The 16,186-nt window shown below is 37.3% G+C and overlaps 1 protein-coding gene across 1 annotated transcript in view; it reads left to right on the top strand.

The window, feature by feature from the left end:
* Nucleotides 1–15,117, top strand: part of ALDH9A1 (aldehyde dehydrogenase 9 family member A1) — a 32,065-nt gene extending 16,948 nt beyond the window's left edge. The window contains exons 8-11 of the mRNA XM_074221880.1: nucleotides 334–421; nucleotides 3,145–3,286; nucleotides 4,529–4,641; nucleotides 4,952–15,117. Coding sequence (XP_074077981.1) covers nucleotides 334–421; nucleotides 3,145–3,286; nucleotides 4,529–4,641; nucleotides 4,952–5,046 — 438 coding nt within the window. The 3' untranslated portion in view covers nucleotides 5,047–15,117. The remainder of the gene's footprint in view (nucleotides 1–333; nucleotides 422–3,144; nucleotides 3,287–4,528; nucleotides 4,642–4,951) is intronic.
* Nucleotides 15,118–16,186: the final 1,069 nt, after the last annotated feature.

Genomic DNA, 16,186 nt, shown 5'->3' with positions numbered 1-16,186 from the left:
AGCTGTGGTGGAGAGAATGGGTGATGATGTGGCTAAATGGAGAGGAAAGATGAGTTGAGTTGAGGTTGCTCCTCAGTCTTGGTGGACTAGGAACCTGAAACCATCTTCTGTTTATGTGTTGGGGCTGGCTTGCAGTTGGCCTGTCAGTAAATGTGACTGCTAGCTTTTAAACTCTTTCTGTATTTCTGTTGGAATAGGACTTGTATCTCCTTAGCTCTGTGTCTTAGTCTTCCCCTGCTCAGCACAGGCAGCATGGTTTGGAAATGCCTGGGAAGAATTCCACTTTATAGTGTCTTTATGTTTACGTACAGTAAACATTGGTTTTATTTGTAGGGTGCTAAAGTGTTGTGTGGTGGAGACTTGTATGTTCCGGATGATCCCAAGCTGAAACAAGGATACTTCATGAAACCTTGTGTACTAGGTATGAACTTTTGATCTTGTAATCTGGAAGTGTATGGAAGCTTATGCTGTTTAAAAATATATAATGTATATATATATATACATAGACACATATGTATATATAAACTAAAAAATAACAAACACAAGCATTATTATAAACAACCATAAAAAAGATGATTTAGAATAAAAAACTGGAAATCTATTATATGCAGTTTGATTTTAAAGATATAACATTTAACATTCAGTAGATATAATAATCCCAACAACCAACCATGTTTGGTGCCTTCTGAATTTCTTTCTGCTCTCTAGTTTTTTCCCTTAAAATATTTGCTGGTGTTTTTTTTTCTTTTTGCTTCATTTTCTCTAATCCCTCTATTCCTTCTACTACTCTCTCAAATAAATTCTTTATAACAAGTGAAGAAGAATAAATTTTTGTAATGTTATAAAGTGTGATGTGCTAAAACCAGGGTATATGCTTAAAGATTCTAGAATGATTTTGTGTTGTATTGGTTGCGTCTGAAAATATATGTCTCTTGCTTTTCCTATAGTCCTTTGCTTCTTTAATGGGGGGGGGGGTGCACAAAGATCTAAGGATCATTATCAATTAATAAATCAACTTTGATTGCCAAGCCCTTAAGAGTTTTCATCCTTAATTAAAAGCATTTTATACAAATTGAAGAGTAACAAAATAACAATAGCAGTGATAGTAGCTAATATTTATAGTGTTTGTTAATATTTTTTTGGCACTGTGCTAATAAATGCTTTACAATTATACTTTACAATTATACAATTATATTTTCTCTTCACAGTGACCCTGAGGAAGGAAGGGTAAGGAGAATTATATAGGAAAGGTTTCAGTAATGTTTCCAGAATATGATATGAGGACACTTATCATAGAAATATTATTTCACTGAATCCAGTTTAGTTATCTTCAAGCTCAGAAAAGAACTTTGATTTTTGCTTTGAAAGATTAACTTTACAAGATAATTCAAACCTTCTCTTGCCCACTGACCTTGTACTCACACACACCATGAAATAGTCTTAACTAATGACCTCTTGTGTGTTTTTGGACCTAATAAAAATTTATGATGGGTTAATATACTTTGTTCTGAAGATAAGAGGATGTTGACTTTTAAAAAATAGTGGTGTTGAGTTTTTTAGAATTTGAAAGCATAACTTAAAGAAACCAAATATAAAGACCAGGACTCAGGTGCAGTTTAACCTTGAAAGTAGGCCACATCTTAATGAAATTATCACCATATGGTTAAAAACTATGAAATAAAGACAAAAACAAATCCTTAACATAGATTCCTGCCTTTGATCCCTTGAGAAATGTAGGTGACTAAAGGTCAGTTTTTTTCTTCTGATTAAAAGGTTACTCTCTTTGGTGAGTTAAATTTTAGACAAGGATTGGGTAGGTTTTTCCTCTCTGCTCCCTGAGTGTTTCATTCCTGTCTTACCCTCATTCCTATTTTTTTTTATTTCTTTTCAAAAATTTTTTTAAAATAGAATTTTATTTTATTTTATATCCAGGTCCAAATTCTTTCCTTCATCTTCTGTCTCCCTGTTGAGAAATCAGGAAATCAGGAAGAATAAAGCTCAGAAATACATCTTTTTTTAAAAAAAATTGCCTCCATCTGCACTGTAACACTATTTAGTGGTGGGCAGCTATTTCACCCTCCTCATTCCTTTTTATCATATCACAGTTCTGGTCTGCCGAGCTCACTATTGATAGAATGGTTTGGTAATACAGCATGCATTAGGGGCAGCTAAGTGTTGCAGTGGATGGAGCACTGGCCCTGGAGTCAGGAGGACAGGAGTTTGAATCCAGCCTCAAACACTTGACATTGACTAGCAGTATGACCTTGGACAAGTCACTTAATTCCCGATCGCCTCACATCCAGGGCCTTCTTCAGTCATCCTGATTCATATTTGGTCACTGAACTCAGATCTCTGGAGGAGAAATGAAGGTGGTGACTTAGCACAGCAAATTCCTCTCTCAGATCCAATTCTTATGCATCACCTCCCTGAATCATGGTCTTCTTTTAGAATGAAGGACAATCATCTTCATCATCGTAGCATACATTATCTGCCATGAGTGCAGGTAGTAAAGTGTCTTGGTTAATTAATGTTCTGGCCAATAGTTGTCATATGGATCTTAAGTTTTCAAAGTATTAGAAAATTGTAAAAATCGTTTAGACCGAATTTAATTATAATTTCATTATTTCTCCTGGGTAGCAGAGTCTGTAACTTAGTGCTTATCTTGCAGCATCTTCAATATGGACAGTGGCAATTTTTTGTGGGTTGTATCGAAGGACCATTGGTTTGAAAGGTCTGGTGAGAAGATTGCTATTTAAATTGGGAGCTGATAGTCTTCCTTTTGGACCAAGTTGAACTAGGAAATTTTTTTTTTAAACAAAAGCAAGAGGTGGACTAGATTTGTCTCTCAGGCCAAAATTTACTGATCCCTGATCTGAAACTCCTTTCATGTTTTTGCCTATGTAGTTCAGTGATGCTATTAGGGTAGTTTAATTGTAAAAGGAACTCTGTTGAGAATAATTTATCCTTCATTTAACTGTTTTGTAAGTTTATGAAACATTACAGATTTTTCATATTAGATAAAGAAGTATGTAGCTGTAAATAAAGGTTTCTTTAGGCAATAGTGAAAAAACAAATTATTTTAGATATCAAGAACACTTACTATTTCACTAAAACATTGTTTTTGTTTATTATGCTTGCTTGCAGGAAATTGCAAAGATGACATGACCTGTGTAAAGGAAGAGATTTTTGGACCAGTTATGTCCATTTTACCCTTTGTGACTGAAGCTGAGGTCCTTGAGAGGGCTAATGACACCACCTTTGGGCTGGCAGCTGGAGTCTTCACAAGGTGTGTCTGGCCCTTGTGGCAGCAGCTCAGAAACTGCCTCCCCCCACATTGACTGTGCCTCTTCCAGGGCCTTTCTTTTTAGTATTCAGCCCCTCCCCACACACACACACACATGCCAGGAAGAGCCAAGAGTTTAGGTCTCACATCAGGACTCTGCAAAGTGGAAATGTTTTCTTATTAAACATGAGAGTGAGGATCAGCTATTTGACTGTGGATCAGTGGATTAGCAGGCATTTATTAAGCACCCACTGAATACTGGTGCTGGGCTAACTGCTGGGAAAACAATGAAAGAGAAAAATCAGACCCTTCTCTCTGGGAGCACACAGATATGCATGGGATAAATGGAAATTCTCATTGGGAAAGGCATGAGAATAAATGGAAGGAGGTCTAAGAAAGGGACTCAAAGGAAGCCATAGAAGTCAGAGGCCAGGGAGAAGGTGAGAACTTATTCCCTTGTCAGGAGAGGAAGTGTCTCCTATGAGGAATAGTATGCCAATTTTAGAATTGATCCTAGGGGTCATAGGGAGCCACAGGAGTTAATTGAATGGGGGGGGGTGACATGGCCAGACCTTCTCTCTGGCAGCTGGTACACTAGAGTGAGGAAAGATGAGGCAGGGAGACTGACCAGAAGGGCCATTGCAACAGTCTATATAGTGTCAGAAGAGAGTCACAGTGTGTGCAAGAGATATTAGGAAGGTAGAGCCATGCAAGCCAAGTGAGAATGAGGAGTTAAAGATGGCACCTTGATGGTGAGCCTGGTATGGATGGTTCTAAATCAGGACCCTCTCCTCTTTGGCATTATGTAGTATATCTGATGATGTGGAGATTGGCAGCATTCCACCCATTGAGCCAGTGAGGTGGAAGCCACATTGTTGTTATGCTCCTAAGCTGTGTGTAGGGACCATGATATCACAGGAAACCCTTTTTTGTATTTGTGATTTGAGCACAATAAGTTTATAGACTTCAGGTTTTGCTCTGCTATATTGGCATTGAGTTTATTTCACAAAGGGGTGTCCTGCTTCACATATCTGGATATATCACCATTGATTTTTATGAAAGTTTTTGATGTAAGCCCATAAAACCCAAAGCCCTATTTATGCAGCACAAATGGTTAGAACCATTTTGGAAATGATAATTGGGTTTTCTTACTCAGTTGTCCTGCTAAGTAACCTTTAAAACCTGCTGCTAGCTTGCAAACTTAGATCTGTGAAAGTAATAAATAATTGTTTCTTTTCCCTGCAGGGATATCCAGCGGGCTCACCGAGTGGCAGCCGAGCTTCAAGCTGGAGTGTGCTACATTAACAATTACAATGTGAGCCCGGTGGAGTTACCCTTTGGGGGCTATAAGATGTCAGGTGAGCTCAGAGGTGTGCACACACATACTCACACAATGCACACACAACACATATAGAACACAGACATAACACACATGCACATACCACACATAATAATACACACAACATTTTCACTTCCTCAGATGATAATAGTACATAGGCCAAAGGATCACTTCTATGATGATCAAATCTACCGGTATTGGCAAGGAATTCTACTGATATTCACAAAACTTTTAGAACATTACTTGCTATTCTTAACAATATTATCAGTTTAAAAAAAATTAAGTGATGCATCATCCCCAATTACTTAGCCTTTCTTTTTGTCATTCAGGATTTGGCAGAGAGAATGGCCGTGTGACAGTCGAGTATTATTCACAGCTAAAGACCGTCTGTGTGGAGATGGGTGATGTGGAATCTGTATTCTGATGAGCTGAGACAAAGATGTATGAAAACAGCACCACTTTGGGGGGAGGGGTCACAAGATGAACATTTTGACACTGAGTATAATTGAACACTAATTGAGACCCAGTCCTGTTCAGCCTTTGTAATTCTTGTCCTTCAGAAGGAGAGAATTGATTGACACTTTTCTCAGCCCAGGTTCCTTTTAAAAATGTGTAATAATATTTTCTATGGATTAACCAAAAGAACTGTGATTTTTCTCCAAAGTGAATCTCTACAATACCCTAAAGTGCCAACTTTTTGTTCTCTCTAAGAGAGCAGAATGCCTATGACTTCAAGGTATTCTATCCATTAGTGGTATTTATTACTTCATTCTAACCTATTTTAAAGTTACTAAGATGATAGTTTTGCTTAACAATTATTTTTATTAAATATCCTTGTCTTGTCCTGTTGTGAGAGACAGTCAGCTTGGGAAAAAGTCATCTTTCCTGCTTAGTACAGATATAAATATATAACATATACATATATTTATATGCATATATATATATAATATACTAAAGTATTGGACAGAATTTTTAACTCTAGTCATATTAAAGACTTGGCTTAATTTCAGAGTCATTATTGAAATCTCTTTGACTTCCTTCTTGAGATATCCTATTGTTAGAAGAAAATTTTTGTTTGTTAATGTAGGAGTGAACCATTCCATTCAGATTAAGCTTGAAGCAAAATAAATCACAGAGGAATTCCATTATATGAACATTAGTTTATCTGAATTTAAATATACACGATGAGCAAAAAAATAACAGCAAAAACAATTTTATTAGGTCAGGACCTCAGTGGACCTATTCCTTGAAAAGGAGCATGTGATGGGAGTTGTAAATTTGCTGTTCTCTGACTCAGTTTCTGCATTCCTTCCTCTGTTTGATTCTACATCTGCTCCCAGTGTGATTCTAGAAGCTCCTCTTTACTAGACATGTAGACAGTCTGTTCCTTTGTTTAGACTAGTTGAGTTCATGGGACAGATGACCCTGCTTGGTTTTTCTTACTTTTTTGGCCTCTTCTGAGTTTTCTTTGTTTTTCTTTTGTAATGGTGACAAGCAGGAAGAAATAGTTATATGATGGATTTATCACTGTCTAATAGAATCCCACTTTTATGTGAAGCCTATTCAAGAGTATTTTTGTCTAATCATTAATTTTCCTGTTTTTGTTTTTCTCCTATTTGTTTAAAAGTCCTAATTCAACTGCTGTCCTTACCAGTAGCTTGATTGGTCATCATGAAAAATAAAATTTACAAGAAGATCTGAGATTCATGTGGTGAGGCAGACTGCCTTCTTTTGTCCAATTAATAAGATTTTGAAAATGTAAGGAAAAAGCTCCTCCTGACTCTCTCAGCTCCCAGGTTCCTGAGGTGGAGTCCCAAAGGCCCTGCCTCTGCACACCATGGAGTCAGAATAAGTTGGCATGGTGGGGATGAATTCAGAGCTAAGCCTCAGAGTTTAAGGAAGATTGGCAAGGATGCATCTCTGGGTTATCTAGGAGGTTTACTGGAGAGAATGGCATGCCTGCAGGCAGGAAAACCAAGTTCAAATATGACCTTAGCCACTTATTTAACTCTTTGCCCTTGAGCAAGTCATTTAACCTCTTAGTGCCTCAGTTTCCTCAACTATAAGAAGAGCAAATTAGTGGCACTTTGACCTACTTTAAGTAGGTCCTTAACAATTTCTTCTCTTCTCCTGCCACCCTGACTTGCTAATATAAAAAGGGCTTCAAATTATGAGATGGTAGAGGAACAAATTAGATAAAGCAGAGAAACTTCAAAGAAGGAAGACTTCCAGAAGTTCACTAGAGACAAAAATCCAAGAAAGAAACTGATTTTTGTTCAACCCTTTACTTCACAGATGCCCATAATTTAGACCAGGGATGTCCAAAATGTGGCCCACCTGCGGGTTTCCTAAATGCTTTAATAAATAAGGCTGAGCTACAACAGAGCTCTCGCTAAAATGGCAAATCAAATATATTGTTCCAATAAAAAATTTTAAAAGTATTATTTTCAATAAAAACTTTTAAAAGATTTAGACAACAAACAATAGGTCCTAATAGAAGGAGGCAAATTTGAACTAAAACTTATCCACAGGTTTGTGACTTGGTTGTTGCTATAGATGATATCCAAAAGAAATAGCCAAGATAAGAAAGAGAGATGGGGTATCAAACTTTATGTGTTGAACATGCAAAAAGTGAAGAAATCCAGGAATCATGGTTGAATCGAGGTGGGGAGAAGAAGCTTGATAAAGTATTTTGGGGATGATCACTGGAGAACTAGACATGATTTTGCCATGGGGTATATACCACAGATCCCTGGAACAAAAAGGGAAATAGATGAGTTTGGAGCACCAACTTGGCAGAGAGGTGTGGTAGAATTGTGATGAAAATTTCATTTATCCAGCTTTTGATGGAATGTTCTCTGCCAAGAGCTACTACTTGACTTGCCTCAGTGATGACTTGATCCCTCAAAAACATTGAAGAAATAAGAATGGAAAATTCTATTCTGGATCTGATAGTAATAATGGAATTGGATGCAGGGGTGAAAATGATGGGAACCGTGGAATGAAAAGGAACCCTTTCTAGAAAGAAGAAAAATGGACATGGTCTTTTTTTTTTTTTACAACTTTTTTTTTAGTTTTTTGCAAGGTAAATGGGGTTAAGTGGCTTGCCCAAGACCACATGTCTAGGTAATTATTAAGTGTCTGAGACCGGATTTGAACCCAGGTACTCCTGACTCCAAGGCTGGTGCTTTATCCACTACTCCACCTAGCCTCCCCTGGACATGGTCTTACATGTGCCTTAGATTGGGAAATCAGATTTCAAATGGTTCAGGGGGAAGATGGGTAGGATCTGCAGATTAGAACATTCCAGAAATCAGCCCAGGAGATGCTCAAGAATGAAATTCTGAAGACACAAAGAATGTAAGCTTTTTGAAATCAAAGACTGTCCTTTTGCTTGTATTATATAGTATTGTGTCTAGCACAGAATAAGCACAATATTTTTTGATTTGAAGACTTCTTATTGTTGGTCCTTCATTGTTTTTTTTTTTAAAGATTTTATTTATTTTGAGTTTTACAATTTTTCCCCTAATCTTACTTCCCCCCCCAGAAGACAATTTGTCAGTCTTTACATTGTTTTCATGGTATACAGTGATCCAAATTGAATGTGATGAGAGAGAAATCATATCCTTAAGGAAGAAACATAAAGTATAAGAGATAGCAAAATCAGACAATAAGATACCAGGTTTTTTTCTAAATTTAAGGTAATAGTCCTTGGTCTTTGTTCAAACTCCACAGTTGTTTCTCTCTCTCCATTGCAGAGAGCCTTAAATTGTCCCTGATTGTTGCACTGATGGAACAAGCAAGTCCATCAAGGTTGATCATCGCCCCCATGTTGCTGTTAGGGTGTACAGTGTTTTTATGGTTCTGCTCCTCTCACTCAGCATCAGTTCATGCAGGTCCTTCTGGGATTCCCTGAATTCACATCCCTCCTGGTTTCTGATAGAACAATAGTGTTCCATGACATACATATACCACAGTTTGCTAAGCCATTCCCCAATTTAAGTGGTCCTTCATTCTTGAAGAACACCATGACATAAGGAAGGTGATGCTCTAACATGCAAGGGAGTTAGATTTAAGTGAAGGGAGGCTGTTAGAATCACCAGTCTCACTTCCCCCCACCCCCACCCCGGGAACCATCTGTGTCCAGTGGCCAGATATGAATCAGTGGGAGATCTTGCCCTTTTTAAGTAAGGTCTTTAACAGATCTGTTAGTTTGAGGCCATGTCCATTCAGTGAGTTAGCCTAGCTATGAAAGAAATAGAGACCTCTTAGTCAACAAACAAACCAACCAAAAAGCCCCCCAACAATCTCAGAGAGAAAGACCCTTAAGGTTTCTGGCCAAAATAAAAACAATTACTACTTCCATTCACTCTGAACCAGTCAGTATTCAGTGACCTAATGACCAAATAGAGCTTGGTCTGGGACTTAATGTTGACCAACTTATTTCCCTAATATTCAATATACAATCTAGATATTGGGTATAGGGCAGCTTTTATTCACTCCATTGAAAATATACAGGATGCTAAGGTCTCACCAGAATCCATGAATATATACAAAAATAGTAAAACTCAAATTGCCTATTAGACTTATCCCTTTTCCATTCTTAATGTGGTCCCTTTCCCTTTCCCCTTCCTCTACAAGGTTATGTTATTTCCACTATGGTTAACAAGCACCTCACATCAAAATCATGGAAGATTGGCAAAGCCCCCTCAGAGATCTTAGAAAGATTTTATTTATCTTTGAGATTTACAATTTTCCCCTAATCTCGCTTCCCTCCCCCCACCCCCACAGAAGGCAGTCTGATAGTCATTATTGTTTCCATGGTATACATTGATCTAAGTTGAATGTGATGAGAGAGAAATCATATCCTTAAGGAAAAGAAATAAACTATAAGAGATAGCAGTTACATAATAAGATATAGGGCTTTTTTTAAAAATTAAATGTAGGGGCAGCTAGGTGGGGCAGTGGATAAAGCACCGGCCCTGGAGTCAGGAGTACCTCGATTCAAATCCGGTCTCAGACACTTACTAATTACTAGACGTGTGGTCTTGGGCAAGCCACTTAACCCCATTTGCCTTACAAAAAAAACCTTAAAAAAATAAATAAATTAAAGGTAATAGTCTTTGGTTTTTGTTCAAATTCCACAATTCTTTCTCTGGACACATTGCATTCTCCATTGCAGACAGCCCCAAATTGTCCCTGATTGTTGCACTGATGAGATGAGCAAGTCCATCAAGGTTGATCATCGCCCTCATGCTGCTGTTAGGGTGTACAATGTTTTTCTGGTTCTGCTCATCTCAGCATCAGTTCATGCAGTTCCTTCCAGGCTTCCCTGAGTTCCATCCCTCCCGGTTTCTAATAGAACAATAGTGTTCCATGACATACATATACCACAGTTTGCTAAGCCATTCCCCAGTTGAAGGACATTTATTTAATTTCCAATTCTTTGCCACCACAAACAGGGCTGCTATGAATATTTTTGTACAAGTGATGTTTTTACTCTTTTTCATAATCTCTTGAGGGTATAGACCCAGTAGTAGTATTGCTGGATCAAAGGGTCTGCAAATTTTTGTTGCTCTTTGGGGCAACTTGGTAATATATGTGGCAGGTCAGGAAAAGAGGGTCCTACAGTCAATTCTGTCATAACTCTTGTTTTGAAAATGTTAATTGATTCTAGTGCAATTGATATATATTAGGGAACAATTTGATCCTAATGTGAATTTTATTTTTCCTACATGTGATTTTGTCTTCTAGAAAGAATGAAAATGCAGAATGCTACACTACTTCACAATAACTCAACATTCCACAAGCAAACCAAGTATTTTTCAAGATAAAGTGCAATATTTACCATATATATTCTAGTCAGAGCCATGAATGGAGGAAGACTGGCTTGCACCATGCCCTCCTCCACTTCTGCTAAAGCCTCTGTCCCTGAGATTCAGAGTTGCAACTTGTCCAACCTGTGAGAGTCTTCGCCAGCCCAGTCCCATGGGAACTGTGGCACAAGTTAAATAACCCAAGGTTGCTAATGCAACACTATTTCTTGTAGTGTTTATGTATTTCTTAACCATTTAATATGCATTTAACTGCTACCATTTTTATTACCTTCCTATTTTTAAAAATGTGTTAATAATGTTTTTGAGCATTATGTATCTGATCCCATTTCCCCTTAAACCTTGTGGTTTTTATTGTGCAATTTTACACAGTGCTGTGATTTTTAGGAAAACATTTGTCCTATTATAGCAGAACTGACTGTACATGGGCCCCAGATCTCCACAGCTTTCTTTTCTTTTCAAGCATATTCATTCAACTTCCTGAATGTATGTACTTCTTTTTTCTGGCCTGCCTTCTAGTTCTTCATTGCATTTTATAAAAAAGATCCCCCAGTGACTACTTCTTTCTTTCCTCCCCCCCCCCATGAAATGAAAACAAAGCCTTGTAAGAAATATGTAGTCATGAGAAAAGAATTTTCACATTTGTTATATCCAAAAATATGTTTTATTTTGTATTTTCAGTCCACCACCTGTCAAAAGCATACTTTTTATTTAGTCTTCTAGAATTCTAGTTAGTCGTCATCCTGATCATATTTTAAGTCAATATTGTTTTTTTTATACTATTGTTATTGTACAAATCATTCCCCTAATTTTGCTCATCTCACTGTGCATCATTTCATACAGATCTTTTCATGACTCTGAAACTATACATTTTATAATTTCTTATGCCACAGCACTATTCTATTACATCCATATATCATAATTTATTTAACCGTTTCCCAATAGATGGGTACCTTTTTAGTTTCTGGTCTTTACAATTACAAAAGGAGTTGCTATAAATATTTTTGTCCTTGTGGATCTCTTTTCTCTTTCTTTGATATCCTTGGGCATAGGCTTAGCAGGTTTAATAGTGATATTGTAGGGAATGAATAATTTAGTCACTATTAGAGAATAATTCTAAATTGATTTCCAGAAAGGCTATGCCAATGCATTAGAGTGCCTGCTTTCCCACAGTCACTCTAACAATTGTAATTTTATTTTTTCCCCATCTTTACCAATCTGATGCATGTAAGGAAGAACACCAGAATTGCTTTAATTTGTATATCTCTGATAATAATTTGGAAAATGTTTTTCATGCTTCTCCTTAGATATATTTATTTGAAACCTTCCTGTTCATATCAGTCAATCATTTACCAATGAGGGAATGATTCTGGTTTTTCTAAATTTGAATCAATTCTTTATATGTTTTAGAAATGTGATTTTTATTTAAGAAACTTTTTGAAAATATTATTAGTCACCTGATTTCTATTTTTAATGGCAAATAAGCTCTGGCCATAAAAACATAATAAAAGTGAAAATTAGTTCAAACTTACATACTAATGAGGATCTGGGGAGATACTCATTTGGGAGCATGGTAGTAAAGTCAAAAGCAGAACTGGAAGGGGAATAAAATCATTGTCTACCTGGACTAGTCTCCAAAATGGAAGTCCTGGGAGGAACTCATCAATGGGAAAAGGGGTGGGAAATGTTTCAGATAAGAAGAACCCAGGCACTGAAGGAGTTCTAGGGTGAGAGGGAAATCTTGGTACAATTCTGTAATGGAGAAGAATTATGTCATGGTACAACATCTCTCATGGCTTCACCTACTGTCAACCTCATTGCTTCTTGGCTTGACCTCTCCCAATTCCTTTGAATGGCTCCAAGGTTGCCCAAAAGTCTTAAGTACTTTGCAGTTTGATTCATGATATCTATTAAGTCTGGCTCAGTGACTAAGAAGGTAATAGTAGCTACAGTGGCCCAGCAAATGTTAGCCACTGAGGTGGAGTGGATTTTTGTTTAAAATGAGATGAGTACTGGACCAGCATAATTTTGGGTAAGTCAAAACTTTTTGTATTTTTGAAGCATTTTAATTAACTGATAATACCTAAGACTCATGAAAGTAGCTATTGATATCTGTTTTAATTGACTTCCTCCCTTGTCCCCATACACCCTTCCTGAAAGTCATCTCTTTACCAGTCCTCTCTTGCCTGAGTCAGGGTAAATTATTTTCAACTCTTGCCACAACTACCCTCAAAGAGGTTCAAACATATGTCCCTCTGCCCATCTTTTTTTTTTTTTTTAATTTAAGGCAATGGGATTAAGTGACTTGTCTAAGGTCACAGAGCTAGGCAATTATTAAGTGTCTGATTCGGGATTTGAACTCAGGTCCTCCTGACTCCAGGGCCAGTGCTCTATTCACTGTACCACCTAGCTGTCCCCCTTTGCCCACCTTTCAATAAATTTTTCTAAAAAGTGAGGTTAGACAAACAAATGATATATTTAATTTTTCCTTTATATTTCCCTTCATTAGACAATGCCTAAGCCATATAAATTGCCTTAAAGCTTCAATAGACCTTGAGTAGACATTTGAGTAGTAATACTAGAGGCAGATGGGGAAAGTTGGCAACCTTTGCCCTCCATTTTATCACTGTCTTCTCTCAGCAAAAAAATGAACAATCCCTGCTAACCACATTAGGGACATCAGTAAGAGCATATCCCAGTGTGCATTGATTTGCCTATAATTTAGTCACAGGAATTTTCTCAGATATATGGGCCATATGCACAAAACATTCACTACCAGAGTATCATGTATTATTCCAGAAACAGAATTAATGATGAAGCAATATGTAGTATTACGTAGTAGAGTTGATAGTAAAGATCAAATACATTGGTTACACAAAAATACTCAATATTCTATAGAATGCTATAATGTATACTGTAGAAACACAGAGATGTATAACATTGTATGTTTGTGTTCCATACAAATATACATTGCATACACTCCAGTACTGAGAATTGTTTAGCACCAGGTACAGTTTCTTCGCCTATTACCTATTGTCACCTATCAGCCTTATATCCCTGATTAGAAAACCCTGGTACTTCTGTAGTGATCCACTGTTAGTTATGTATTTTTAATATCAGGTCACAGTCCTAGTCTTGGGTACATGGATTACCCAGGATATCACTTTCTTAGTCCCTAATGAGTCCAACTCTGTTGGTGACCTTTCTTTCTTTGGAACCTCTACAGCTGGAGTATAAAGCAAGGAAAAGATATTCTATGGCTTCAGTTGCCACAATACAGAAGTGATTCTCCCTCTGGACAGGGTATTATTAATAGACTTCACCAACTCTCAAATATATTAACATGTAATTTCTTTATTTTCCTAATCATAATTAAATTCTCCTCTATAAAGTGATTATATGGTATCAATGGTCCATTTGCCAATGGTGTGTGGACTCTTCTTGGAGCTTTGATTTCCAATGACTAGGGAATCTGAATCCCCAAAGGTACCAGGGAGGTGAAATATGAACCCTGCCCATTCTCAGGGGCTACTTTGTAGATTTGTAGGCTATTTAGTCTCTTCTTTACTTGGTATAGTGTACCATGATACATTCATGGTATCATATCTTGTAGTTGTTCCAGTGTGTTGAAGATGCTTTGGGGAGGGGGGCTTAGAGATTTCTGTAGAAACAAAATAATCTATAGTACTTAAAAACAGCAGTTTCATTTTATGTCCTAGGACAAAATAAGTATAACTTTGGACAGTTGTAGGAGGGGAGGGCTAAGATACAACCAGGGTAATGCTCAAGGAGACAAGGATATAGCTAGATGCCCAGAAACAGCAGGATACCCAGGGTCTGGACCTTAAAGTATTGCTCTTTCTACTCAACCTTTGGTCAACCTTTTTAACAACAGGGTTAGTAGTAATAGTTCTCCCAATTTTTTTTAACTTTTAAAAACATTTATTTATAATTACTAAAATATTCTTGTTGTAAGAGTAAACATAATACCCATTCCCCACCACGATAATATAAAACCTCATGAGAAATAAAGTGAAAGAGAAAAAAATGTGTTTCAGTCTGTGTTCTGAAACTATCAAGTCTGTCTCAGGCGGATCACATTCTTTATCATAAGTCCATCATAGATGTTAGTTCCATATTTTTCCATAGTTGCTGTTGCTGATTCTAATTCCCTCTATCGATTCCTCCCCACTACCATCTATTATATTTTCCTCTCTCCTTTCACTCTGTCCCTCTAGAAAAGTATGTTGTGTGGCAACTGAGTGGCACAGTGGACAGAGCATGACCTGGGGCCAAGAGGTACCAAGCCAATGTTCCACCCCAGAGACCCAGCAACCATCTAGCCATGTGAGCCCCCCCCCAATCCCACCACCTTGTAAAAAGTAAAATGTGTTATATCTGACTATCCTCTTACTATGATCTACCCTCTCCTCTATCACTCACATCCCCCTCCCCTCCCCCTGTCGCCCTTCTCTCCTTTTTCTTCTAGATTTCTAAACCCTATTGAGTGTGTATGCTGTTTCCTCTCTGCCATTTCTGATGAGAATGAAGGCTCCCTTATTCCCCAACATCTCCCACCCCCTTCCATACCATTGCAAAAGCTATTTCTTGACTCTTTTACATGAAATATTTTAGTCTACTCTACCTCTCCTTTCCTTTTTTTCAAGTATATTTCCTTTTCACCATTGATTCCATTTTTACAATATTATATCTTCAAATTCAACTCCCTCCTGTGCCTTGTCAATATAAGCTCCTTATAATTGCTTTATTAAATGAGAAGGTTTATATGAATATTATCAGCATCATATTTCCATGCAGGAATATATACAGTTCAGCATCATTAAGTTCCTCATAATATATCCTTCTCACCCTCCCTCTCTATGCTTCACCTGAGTCCTGTACTTGAAGATCAAACTTTCTGTTCAGCTCTGGTTGTTTCAACAGGAACGTTTGAAATTCCCCTGTTTCACTGAAAGTCCATCTTTTCCCCTTAAAAAGGATGTTCAGTTTAGCTGGGTAGTTGATTCTCGGTTGCGTTCCAAGCTCTTTTGCCTTCCGGAATAGTATATTCCAAGTCCTAAGAGCCCTTAATGTGGTGTTGCTAAGTCCTGTGTGAAACTGATTGTAGTTCCATGATATTTGAATAGTGTCCTTCTGGCTGCTTGTAATATTTTCTCTTTGACTTGGGAGTTCTGGAACTTGGTTATAATATTCCTGAGGGTTGGGTTTTTTTTTTTTTGCATCTCTTTCCAGAGGAGATTGGTTGATTCTCTCAATTTCTTTTTCCCCCTTTGCTTCTAGGATATCAGGGCAATTTTCCTGTAGAAATTCTTAAAAATGAAGTCAAGGCTCTTTTCCTGATCATGACTTTCAGGGAGCCCAATAATTTTTAAATTATCTCTCCTGTATCTATTTTCCAGATCAGTTGTTTTTTCAGTGAGATGTTTCACATTTTCTTCTTGTTTTTCATTCTTTTGGTGTTGAATTATTGTGTCTTGATTTCTCATAAAGTCATCAGTTTCCTTTAGCTCCATTCTACATTTGAAGGATTTGTTTTTCTCAGAGAGCTGTCATCTCTCCTTTTCCATCTGGCCAATTCTGCTTTTTAAAGCATTCTTCTCTTCAATAACTTTTTGAACTGTTTTATCCATTTGACCTAAACTGGTTTTTAAGGTTATTTTCTTCAGTATTTTTTGGATCTCCTTGACTAAGCTGCTGACTTTGTTTTCA

This window comes from Macrotis lagotis, chromosome 2 (genome assembly GCF_037893015.1).
Source record: "Macrotis lagotis isolate mMagLag1 chromosome 2, bilby.v1.9.chrom.fasta, whole genome shotgun sequence".
NCBI classification, from domain to species: Eukaryota; Metazoa; Chordata; class Mammalia; order Peramelemorphia; family Peramelidae; genus Macrotis; species Macrotis lagotis.
Note: the sequence above shows the minus strand (reverse complement) of the source record. Positions and strands in the feature narration are given on the sequence as shown.